General features: G+C 36.6%; 1 protein-coding gene across 32 annotated transcripts in view; it reads right to left on the minus strand.

Moving 5' to 3' along the window:
* Positions 1-12,754, minus strand: part of ANK2 (ankyrin 2) — a 699,882-nt gene that overhangs the window by 134,711 nt on the left and 552,417 nt on the right. For all 32 annotated transcript variants that reach the window (XM_069593465.1, XM_069593447.1, XM_069593452.1 and 29 more), the window contains 3 exons: positions 10,078-10,176; positions 4,776-4,961; positions 1,269-1,367 (listed from right to left, as the gene is read on the minus strand). In XM_069593465.1, coding sequence (XP_069449566.1) covers positions 1,269-1,367; positions 4,776-4,961; positions 10,078-10,176 — 384 coding nt within the window. The remainder of the gene's footprint in view (positions 1-1,268; positions 1,368-4,775; positions 4,962-10,077; positions 10,177-12,754) is intronic.

Genomic DNA, 12,754 nt, shown 5'->3' on the forward strand with positions numbered 1-12,754 from the left:
TTGGGTGTGACAGGGCATGGTGGTGATGGCTTTGTGCTGAAGAGCACAAAGGAGACTGTGACCTATTTTGCAATTTTATCCAAGGTTTCTATGGCTTCAATGCTTTTGATTTTTAAGGAACAAAAAAAGCACACAAACTACATAGCACTATAGAGAATGAAAAACATAATAAAACTGCATAACTAAGTTAATCAATAACTACAACATATGTACTGAATCGACACATCACAGTCAAGACCCAAAGGAAGCAATTTTGCGTAACAGAAGCAAAATTTCAGATCCTACCTAGTCCAAAGTCTATCTTTCTTAAAACATTCATGCACTTAAAGATTCTGGGATCCTAAAGTTTGCTATGCTTAAAAATGGAATATACATATGCCAATAAATACCCAATGGAAAAAGGATTCTTAAAAACATCTTCAGAATAATTCAGAATGAGAAACTTGAAAATAACTCAATACAGTTTCAGGGCAGAAGACTTCTAAGGACAAAAACACTGTAAGCAGGAATTATATGTATCTCTTTTCTTGGCTATTCTATAATCATCATGATGTCAAGGATATGTACCTGATTTTTTGGTATGCTATGATTTTGCAAAATCAAGTATTGCGTTTACAGTATATTAAGTATACTGAATTTTATATCTGTCATGTAAGTGAATTCTTTCCAATGAAAGTATACCATTAAACCTATAACACATCGTAATATCTTTAGCTAATAAGACTCCTCATATGACCAAATTCTCAATTTATTTTAAAAAATCCATGTCAAATTATGTTCCCTATAATCACTGTTAGGACACAGTATAAATGTACTTATATATTTTATACTGAACATTTTAACAGTTTTTTGTTGACTTGAAGCTTCTCATTCATGATTCATGGTGTGACCTTTAAATATAACTGCTCATATTGATGTCAGAATCAGCATCCTCCTTATCGAAAATGATCTGCATGCATGTGAATTTACACACTACTTTTCACTTGCTGGCTCATAATGACTTCCTACGATTTGAAGAGAAAAAAAATGGAAAATCTAATTTCTCCAGCACAGATAAATCCATTAAGAAAAAAATAAATAAAATCTTTATCACTGTTTATTTTTACTTTAGTGAAATGCCAAATTCCCTGGCAGTCCAGTGGTTAGGACACTTTAACTGCTGCGGGCTCAGTTTAATCCCTGCTCAGGGAACCAAGATGCTGCAAGCCACACAATGTAGCCAGTCAACCAATAAATTAAATTAAAAGAGAAACTATTTGAATCCATACCCTGGCTGTGAAGTCCACAGCAGCTCCCCGGTTTAGAAGAAGAGTTGCCACGTTGACGTTTCCATAGTGGGCAGCGATGTGCAAAGGGGTGAATCCACTCTATGGAAAGCAAAGAAACCAGCAGTGAGTAAAGCATTTTACTGCCATGTGTTATAGTCACTGGATTAGTGAAGAAAGTCACATGGTAACTGTCTACCTAACACGTGGGCAAAGTAAATCAGGTCATGAATGCTTTAATAAGATTTTTAAGTTTGAGTGGTATTACTTAAATTTAGTGGTAAATAAGTCAACATAGAAAGGTAAACAAAAATCCTATATTTCTTGGCAACATTATTTCTAATTACTATAACAATTTATTTATTTATGAGATTGGTTGTTTATATAAAACCATGTTTCCTGAGTTGATTTAGCTTTAAAGCAAAACAAAATATGATTAAACAACAGTATTTTTTCAGCCATAGAATATAACTATGAATAAAGAATGTTTTTCCCAAGAAAATTTCACATCTTCTGTTTTTAAAATTTGTGTTTTAGTTTGGGTGTTTTTCAAAATGAAAAATAGCATTAGTTGATAATTGAATCTTTGGAACTATGAATACATTGTGAGAAATTCTTACAGAAGATATACAATTTCATCCCACATCATTTATACTATCCTGATATTTCTATCCTCTTTAACAACTGAGTTTTGTCCGTCTATATTGTTATGAAAAAAAGTTTAAAAAGCAATAGTTAAACAATACAGTAGAATAAATATGAATATAAAATAAAATAAATTAAGTGGAATCCAAATTTGAATTTAATTAAAATAAATTTTATCAGTAAGACTAATATAAAAAATAAATTAAATCATATGAGCATTAGAGAACGGTTTACTCTGAGTGTTTTAAAAATGAGTCTGAAAATCTTAAATAGAGAAAAGCATATTTCCTTTCATTTTTGCTAATGAAAGCATAGTTAGAAACTTCTGCCATTTTCACAGCAGAAGCATACTGATTCTTTTCTTATTTACTGTATTAAAAAAAGCATTGTTCCTGCTCTCCATAATTTCCATTGCTTAATAAAAATAACAGGAACAATAAAGACTGTTCCTGTAAAGCTGGGTATCAAATCCTGCAGTTCTGAGACCATTTTGCATTGCCCTCTTTTGTTTGAAATGAATTTTGATATACACAATATTGTTCTTAAGAAATGTTACTCACATCACAACCATTATTTTCCTATTCACTTAGTGACTTTGCTTTTAAAATAGTCTAAATAAGTATTCAGATACCTTAGGTAACAGAAATTCCTCTGTGCTAGTAGCCAAATTAGCTGCAAATAATTTCTGACTCTAGCGAAGCAAGATACAAAATAAGAATAGCAACTATGAATCCAAAGCCTACGCTTATAGTCATGATATTTTTATTTTGTGTCTACATGATGCCAAATATTCATGTCAATACAGAAGAAAAAAAAATCAGCCTACAACCTGGGGGCTATTTTACAAAATGTCAAACTTTAATATTTTAGGAAATAATTGACTAGATGTTTTTCATTTTTATCTTGATATTTCCTGTCACCCAGTCATATCCTGAACATGTATCTATTATTTGAGTTACAATTTAATTTCAGAAAAACACAGAGATCACTGATGAATCATTTTCAAATCATTCAAGTATAATAATATTATTTTTCCCATTTTCAGAAATAAACTAATTTATTGCTTGACACAGCCTCATTGAAAATCCACAGTGATGCCTCAGGCTGTGACTCTTGGATTAGCATCAGGCTGGCGTAAGCCCCTCAGGAATCCTTCCCTGATAAACAGGGAGATGGAAGGCTCAGGTCACGATTCTACAGGACTATGGATGAATGGGTTTCTCTTCTTTGTTATTCTACTGTCCTTGAAGAAACACATCTAACTCAGTATGTATCTACTCAAATTGCTGCATAATGATTAGAACCTGCTTTCAAAAATGTAAATAATTACCAAAAATCACTTAAAAGTAAAAATATTAAAATCAGTAATTAAGATATATCAATTTGTATTATTCCAGTCTTGAGCAATTTCACCAAGCAGTTGGGCATTTTTTAAAGTCTCTGACCGAAGATTTGGAACAGAAGAAATGATATGAAGAATTTAAGTCTATTCACATCTCAATGGATAAACTTGTTAATAAACAGGTATTAGTTTTAGAAATACACTACTTATACTAAGCACAAATGCTCAAAATCCTCATAGGTCCACAACCCAGTGATCATATGAAATGTTAATCTAGAGAATTTTCTCAGCAAAGTGAAAATCATCTACAGAAACAGTCACTTGCCTTTGAAGGTTAAATTTTATAATACAGCTTAATTTTTATAATACACTTTCAACGGTTTTTGTATTAGTGCCTCTTGATAGCAACAAAGAGAGACCACTACACACACGCACTCAGACATACTCTCTCTCTCTCACACACACACTCTAAACCAAACGCTCTCATTGATTTTGTTGGTGGATGGGACTTATTTAGGTATGCGGAAAACAGATGATTTCATGACAACTATTATCAGATAGCAAGATGATGAAAATATTTTGTTCATGGTATGTTCAACATCATTACTGATTATATAGAACGTGATAAAAAAATACAAAAAAGGGCAGTTGCAATTAGATAAGAGGATGAAACACTGGCAGAGCAACCTCCTTAAATTACACTTCACTAGATTCTAAATGGAGAATTCTCATTAAGAGAAGGAGGTCACATCTCTCATTGGCAAAAAGTTAATAATAAAGCTCACTTAGCAAAATAAATATTATGGAACAGTATTGTTTCATGCTCTACTCTAATGAGCTATTTAAATAGTTATACTGATTAATAATGTTTCAAAAATATGTTATATTAAAATTTTTGAACTACCTATTTGCCCTAATTATACACAAAGTTTCCAAATTAATTTCCTACTAATGAAAGTTCTAATCATTAGTATGAATTAGTGAGCATTTATTCTAATCGGACAAAAAATACAATAAAATTTTTAAAAAGATATATTTTGGTATAACCGCAATACTGTACCTCGGTTGTCCTATTCACCATCATCTGAAGCAGTGTTGTGTGGGGAAAAGAGGGAAGATATTACATAGTGCAAAATTAAGGAAACAATCAACCTGCTCTCTGCAATTGGCTACACCATTCCAGCATGCCAAAATGCATTCTATTTAGCAAAGGCAACCACAACACTATACAATTGTATCTTTCTATTTCTGTTCCTGTTATTTTTTATCATAAACAGAATAAATAAGAAGATTTCTAAAAAGCTTCACCTTTTAGAGAAAATTATCTTATAGGGTTCTTTTTTTGTTTTCTTGCTGTACCCAGTAGACAGTCCCCTTTATTCTGAAATACCTCTGAAAGTAACTTATCTCTTTTGATGGCCAGAAGTAATTTTGCATTATCACCGTGGCCTACTTCTTTATCATCCCCCAGGAGGAAGCCGGCAGCTGAAGAGTTCCTGTCCACAAGCACATGCAGCTTTTACCTTGGACTGCACGTCAGCGTTGTGATCGTTCTGAAGCAGGAGGGCGGCAGATTTGGTGTCATCTTTCCTGGCCGCAATATGCAGAGCTGGCAGCCTCACCTTCCCTTTGGTGTCGTTCTCCAGGAGGATGGCCACTGCCTGGTTGTGTCCCTGCTGGAGTGCCACCGCCAGGGGCGTAAAGCCATCCTGGGAAGACAGAAGGAAAAAATTTCCATCAACTTTGGGAAGCCTGGGATTCAACTCCAAGAAACAGTGCATCTAATTTTCAAATTAAAGATTAAGATTGACAAAAACATTGAAAGGAATAAATATTACTGTGAAGACTGCAGCAAATTATAGTCATTTATTATACTATGTACCAGCTTCATCAGATAGTTTAAAATAGCTGTTCTATATATATTTTTAAAAACATCTGCATTTCCTAATGAAGCATACTGCACACAGGATATGCTCAATTATGTTTTGAATCTGAAAATAAAAATTAGAAGCAACTCAAAGTGATGCCTGCTTATATAAGGAAAACTGTGGGAAGGGGAGAAATAATGAAAATCAAGTCTGACTGATATGGTAGCCAACACAGGGAAATAAATGACACGATTAACTTTGCAAAGCTGCTAAATATCTCTGTATTGATTAGGGAAAACAACAACTGTTAATGGGATGGTCTATTCCCAATTAATTTGGGAAACCTGGGACATAATATAATCTAAAATTCTTTGGCAAATAAGGCTAGTTCATTAATTTTGCACTTAGTTGAATTATATAATGTCTTTTGAATATAAAATTGTGCTAAATAATGTAGAAAATCAGCCTTTCACTTTGAAACTTAAAAAAAAAAATTAAAGAAATAGCACAGATCATCAAAGTTAGAGGAGTCTTAGTGGTAAATGGATAACCATACTGGAAAACTGGGAAGCTATATTTTCTCTCTGGAAACATGTATTCAAAAATGGAAAGGTGACAAGTAGAAACAAAAATATACTCTAGGCTCTGTTAATGTGAAAACCTCCCCTAATTCACAAAAGCTTGAAATAAGTCTCAGAATTAAAAGTTTCCATTCATAGAAGAGACAAGAGGAATTGGATGGTAAGTCTAACAAATGCATACCAGACACCATGGCTATTTAACGACATCCAACTGCTCCATTTGTTTCCAAGAATAATTTTTAAAAAGGTAACTTAGGATTCCCCTGGTGGCTCAGTGGTAAAGAATCCTACCTGCCATTGCAGGAGACACGGGTTTGATCCCTGGTCCAGGAAGATCCCGCATGCCGTCAGCAACGAAGCCGGTGTACCACAACTATTGAGCCTGCGCTCTAGAGCCCAAGAACTGCAATTATTGAGCCCGCAGGCCACAACTACCCAAGCCCCCGCGCCCTAGATCCCGGGATCCGCAGCAAGAGAAGCCGCCACAATGAGAAGCTTGCGCAGTGCAATAAAGGCAGCCTCCGCGTGCCACAACTAGAGAAAAAGCTTGTGCAGCAAGGAAGGCCCAGTACAACCAAAAATAAGTGAATTAGCTAACTTTTAAAAAAGGTAACTGTAGACTTCGGAGGGAAAATTATTTTCCCCAAGTGTACATATCATATATGCACTGCTGTTAGGGGAAGCACACTGAAACCGCCCACCCTGGCCAGGCACCAGAGTAACCATTTGCATGAGCTGTTTTACGACAGAAGATCCTGATAAGGAATACGGAACTAATAAGCCACCACCAACCGGAGGAGTTCGGGAAGGGTGGAAAGGAGACACTGCGTGTCTGTCCACTTCCCAGAAACCCTCTCGCAAGCATCCATCTTGGCTGAGTGACGCGTGCGCCACCAGGAAAGACTCTGAATGAGAGTGATTGGCCAAAGACCACCCGGAAACTAATCCCATCACCATAAAACCCGAGACTGCAAGCCACGCAGCAGAGCAGTTCTCCTGGGTTCCCTTACCCTACTGCTCTCCACTCGGGTGCCCCTTCCCAATAAAATCTCTTGCTTTGTCAGCACATGTGTCTCCTCGGACAATTCATTTCCGAGTGTTAGACAAGAGCCCAGTTTCGGGCCCTGGAAGGGGTCCCCCTTCCTGCAACACTACCACAATAAGGACTGAATTTTCAAAATTAGAAGTGAATTTCAAATCAACACATTACTTAATGAAATGGAAGAGTAAAGCATGTAGTGTTGTAAGATGAAAGAGAGTAGCCTAAATTTGGAACTTTGGCACAAATCAAGTCCTCTGTGAAGGAGGAAAGAACAGGCTCATTATCACACATATTTAATTTGATTCCCCCTGCAAGAGTGAGATAGTTTATATTAAAAGAGTGTGAACTTTATTTTTTCGTTAGAGACAAGGCATTTGCTGACAGTACAGGGCCTGATTTAAAAATTCCTAGCTTTCAATTTTGGTAAAATTCAGGAAGAAGGAAGAAAGTAGAAAATTATAAAAATGATGCTGGATGGACAGATAATTCCTTGCAGAGAATTTAACTTTGAATCTCCACCACATGATTTCATCCTAATCTACACTTCATGGAAGAAGAGTAAATATTTTTTTTAATTATTTTTTTCAAGTATCTCCACTAACTCTATGAAAAGGAAACCAATATTAAAATTCAATAAGCTTCATTTTTCACCATCCATTTACCAATGCCAATTGCTATAATTATGGGAAATTTCAAAACTTTAAATATTTCTTTTCAAATATGAGTTTCACTGCCATACTGAATGATCTCAAACTATCTGATAAACTGGTCATAATGTCTTGCTTAGTAATTTTTGCAAATTAGGGCTGTTAATGGGTTCAGGGTGTCTTCTTTAGGTATTTTCATACATGCACACATAATCATTGAAGGTATTTAGCAATACAGCCTAAAATATCACATAGTAATCAACTATAAAGCCCATGAAGATGTCATTTATTCACAGAATGATAACTAAAGCATGCACTCGTGCCTGTTCAGTTGGGTCTGACTCTTTCCGACCCCACAGACTGTAGTCTGCCAGGCTCCTCTGTCCACGGAATTTTCCAGGCAAGAATACTGGAGTGGGGTGCCATCTTTTCCTCCAGGGGATCTTCCCGACCTAGGGATCAAACTCCCATCTCCTGCATTGGCAGGTGGATTTTTTACCACTGTGTCACCTGGGAAGCCCAATAGACTAAAGGGAAACATGCAAAGAGTTTTCCATTAGTGCATTTGCTGATAACCATTAAGGCCAGTGGTGTGGAAGAACCAATTAAGTTTATACATGTCCACTCAGAAAAAATTATAGTTATTTAAATGATTAAGGGGCTTCCCCTGTGGTGCAGCGGTAAAGAATCCGCCCGTAAGGCAGGAGACTCAAGAGATATGGGATGGATCCCCAGGTTGGGAAGATCCCCTGAAGGAGGAAATGGCAACACCCTCCAATATTCTCACCTGGAAAATTCCATGGGCAGAGCAGCCTGGACAGCTACAGTCCATGATGTTGCAAAAGTTGGACACAACTGAGGATTCCTAACGCAAATGATTAAAAAATGAAACAACAGGCGTAAATGAATCTACACCAGGATTCAAAACCCCATGTGATTGACTTGCAAGAGCCACTTCGGTGGCTCTTCTTCTTGCAAGACTGACTTCTGTGTGGAAATCAAAGACCACTTTCATTTTCTGAGGACCACAGTGTGACATGGACTCAACCAATGCAACACACATAAAAAGGTGTTAATATTTCTGGAAACAGACTGGGATGGTACAGAGGTCTAGTCTGGAGGAGCCATAAGACAGCTGAGAGTGCTGGCAGGCCGCGCTTCCCTAAACCACACACTAGAAATAATAAGTCTATATGATTGGCAGAATTCTATAGTGTAAAGATTTCTCCAGGTAAATGAATCGGTTTTCAAGGAAATAAAACAAATGCAGATAAGCATATTTAGCTACAATTCTCAGAGGATGTGATGCAGAGATATAGTCTCCTATTGTTACCCAAGCTTTGCCTGAGGATATTCACACACCACTCATTGACAGAATTAGTATCTCAGAAAGTCATAAAATCAATCATAAATCATAGTTATAAAAATTACACTGTACTCATGTGGTAAGAGGGTAAAATCTGTGTGTGCTTAGTAGAGAATATGAAATCGTTTCACACTAGGTATTTGTATTTTCCAGTCGTAAGCAGGAAACGTGGTCTCATTAATAGTGATGTCTTGGGATTGTTTTTAACTAATGAGAATAAGCGGTCAGAAAGTTACTATGAGGCTCCACAAAAAGTTTTCTATCAAAGGGCCTGGACATGAGTTCAATAGCTTATAATGACCTCTCCCCATAATGCAGGTTAGAATGCAGGTTGTGTTTATTTCATCTGGAGATTTAACTGCCCATAAAGGAGGTCATTTAGACATTAAAAATTAACAAGACAGTTTCTATTAGTCATCTTTCACTCCTCGCCAGGAGTTTTGAAGTTTTGTCAGTGGAGCCACAGAACATGAACCAGGGAAATAAAAGCTGATTGAAATGGGTGAGGAGAGGCATGTCCCAGTGGAGGTCTCCTCCCTTCCTCTCCAGTGTCACCTACTCCCAACCTCCCAGGGGGGCCCCTGAGCATTTTCCCCAAGCTCGAAAACATCCTGACCATCAGGTACAAATCACTATTCCAAACAGTCACTAAAGTCATTCCTTAATCTGCCTAGGGCAAACATCAGAAGGAAAATACAAAGCAGGTTCTGCTTATTGGAGAACACACACAGGGAAAGGAAAGTGATACACCATGTTGGCTAATTCCAAAACCATTTCTATGTCTAGATGTCCTGAATATTTGGAGACTGGATTGATTTTGAACATTCTACTCAGTTGCTGCCATAAGCACAGTCATACAACCACATCATAATTTGAACTTCAGAAATACGAACGCCTTTCTGATGTTCTATTCCTCATGAAACTGTACAAATACAAAGAACTATGAATCAGTGCTTATCACTAAAAAAAAAAGTCCCTTTAAGGAATTGTATTAGATCCTAACAAAGATAAAATAATGATGAAAAGAGATGGGTAGAATTTACTATAATTTGATTTGAGAATGGTATAAAGCTCCAAAAAGGCTACAGAATGGCAAAATTGATGGAAGTGTGATTTCACGTAAGAATAAATTGATATGAATCCCAAATTATAAACTCATTGAACTGTGCCCTGGATTGCTCGTTCACGGCCACTGTTGTAGATTACAATAGTGACATAAACATTCCTAAAATAAAGATAACGGAGACCCTTTACAGTTAGATACAAAGAAAATGGACATTAACATCAGAAAAATTCAAGTCTTCAGAGCTGACAGTCTTACCTCAGTAGCAGTGCTCTGATTAGCTCCATTTTCCAGCAAATATTTTACCACATCAATGTGATTCTCTTGAGCAGCCATGTATAACGGAGTGAAGCCATTCTGAGGACAAACAGTGAAACAGGCATCTTCAGTCATTTGACAAGTTTAAAGCAGGGAAGAATGCAAGACAAGGAAAGAATGAACACTATGGAGAAAAATTCTGACCTGTTGAAACAAATAACATACCTTCATACTGAAGAAGTCATACCTGCATTTACCATCATAAAATTAGACAAAATCAAAATTAACCAATTCCCACCTAAGATATTTCAAAGAAGGAGGAGAAATGGAAGAAATATCCCCCTCATTTCCTGCCTTCATTTCAGTATCAGAGAGTCACATTTCTTATCACCCAACACTGTGTTAAAACTAAAGCTATTTAGTATCTAAATATCTATATAATTCTATAATATATAGAATTCTCATTATATATACTATCTATATAAAGTAATGTTATGTAATATCTCCTGTATTTATCAATTCATAAATCATTTAAACAGATGATCATTATCTTGAATATACACATTTCAACATTCTTAAAGGTATAAAATATTACTCATATCAAAATAGCCTGGGAGACATTATAAATCTGATTGAAAATTTAAAAATCTGTATTTCAATGTTCTGACTGAGGTAGCATGATTTATACTGAACCCTCTTTACTTTTTAAAATCTATTCTGAAATTCTATTATTTGTTAATTCTCATATTCATTTACTCAATTTTTTACAAAAATCCAAGCACTGGGAGCTGGGCCATTGCTGGGAAATGATCACAAACAGGACAGACATCCGCCCTCCTGGAGAACATACCACAGTAATATGACAATATCATGTAGTCATTGTTTTTCAAAGCATTTACATTTTATAAATGAGTTCGAAACTAAGTTTAAACTGGCAAATTTTCTTTTCATTAGAACATTTGCAATATGTAATATTTTATTACGGTAAAAACCCATAAAGCTTTACTTTTAAAAACACATGAAATAATTCATAAACTATCAAAACTCAACATTCTCTCAAAATTATGTCAGAATCTTAAACACAGTTGGTTCCCTTAAAACTTGAATGCATTAATGAGAATAAGTAAAACTACAGATGAAACTTCAGGGAGTTTCAAAAACTTACAAGGAAAGAAAAATAGCTTTTTTGAAAAATTCTTCCGTATACATTCTATAAGTGTGGAAACGTTATTCAAAATGGTCAAGATACAGCAAAATATAAATACACAAGGGTATAAGTAGAATGGGCTTCTTGGGTGGCTCAGTGGTAAAGAACCCACCTGCCAATGCAGGAGACTTGGGTTTGATCCCTGGGTGGAAAGATCCCCTGGAGGAGGGCATGGCAACCCACTCCAGTATTTTTTCCTGGGAAATCCCATGGACAGAGGAGCCTGGCAGGCCACAGTCCATTCGGTCACAAAGAGTCAGACATGACTGAGCAACTGAGCATGCACGCACAGATACAAGTGGAATAAGAAAAGTTATTTAAAATTTGATTACAAAAGAAAATCTGTAGGTTTCAAATGATGGTGGAAATTTTAAAACAAAGAAATATTACAAGAGGAATGAACTGACAGTTTTGTAGGATTCAGGAATAACTTGCTAGCTGGAGAGCATATTTTTTAAAAAACACAGAAAACAGGTGAAATCTTGTGTATTTTAAGAACTGAAGAGGTGGCGGAAGGATGGAATTAGAGATTCAGAGGAAGGGAAAGCCAGTGAGGACGGTTACAAACAATGAGTGGGTGTGGATTGGGGCTCTTTCACGACAAGTAAAAGGCAGAGATGCAAAAAGAAAAAAAGAACTTTGAACAGAATAAAATAAGTTGCTTACATGTTTCCCTCGGAACCTTGTATGTGGATCAGGAGAAAGGTAAATACACTGTGGCTGCCAGATGGCAGGGGGAAGGAGCAATGGGCCATCCTTAGGCTTCTGTCTTGGGTCGTGGACTTTAAAGGGACCTCCTCTAGCTGAGCAGGGTAAGGGATCCAGAGGCTAAGGGGACACTCCCTCTCTGATCCTGCAGCTCCCCTGCCCTCAGATCACACATCAGACATGCTGCCACCCAGAGCTCCCTCCCGTGCAGCCCCAAGTGTGCTTAAGCGCTGGCTCAGACTTCTTCCTTGGGATCATCCTCTCAAGGGCCCACTGGCAAGCACACCCTGCAGGGGTTGAAAAGTAGTCCTCAAATATGTCCACATCCTAATCCCCAGAACATGTAAATATTACCTATAATGGCAAAAGGAATCGTGCAGATGTGATTAAGTTAAAGATTCTGAGATGAGGAGATTAACCTGAATTACGCAGGTGGGCTTGATGGAATCACAAAAGGTTTTTACAATAGGGAGGCAGCAAGTGAGAAAGGAAAGATTTACTCGGAGCATTTAGTAGGAATCAGCCGTGCCAGCACCTTGGCATTAACCCTGTAGGAGTGATTTTAGACTTCAGACTTCTAAAATTATAAAAGAATAACAAAAAAAATAAATTGTGGGTTTTTTTTTTTACTACAGCTTGATATTTTTCATTGAAGGATGCTTTATAATATTGTGCTGCTTTCCATCATACATCAACATGAATCAGCCTTAGGTATACATATGTCCCATCTCTCTTGAACCTCCCTCCCTCCTTCCACCCCAT

The sequence above is a fragment of the Ovis canadensis genome, chromosome 6, assembly GCF_042477335.2.
Source record: "Ovis canadensis isolate MfBH-ARS-UI-01 breed Bighorn chromosome 6, ARS-UI_OviCan_v2, whole genome shotgun sequence".
Lineage (NCBI taxonomy): Eukaryota > Metazoa > Chordata > Mammalia > Artiodactyla > Bovidae > Ovis > Ovis canadensis.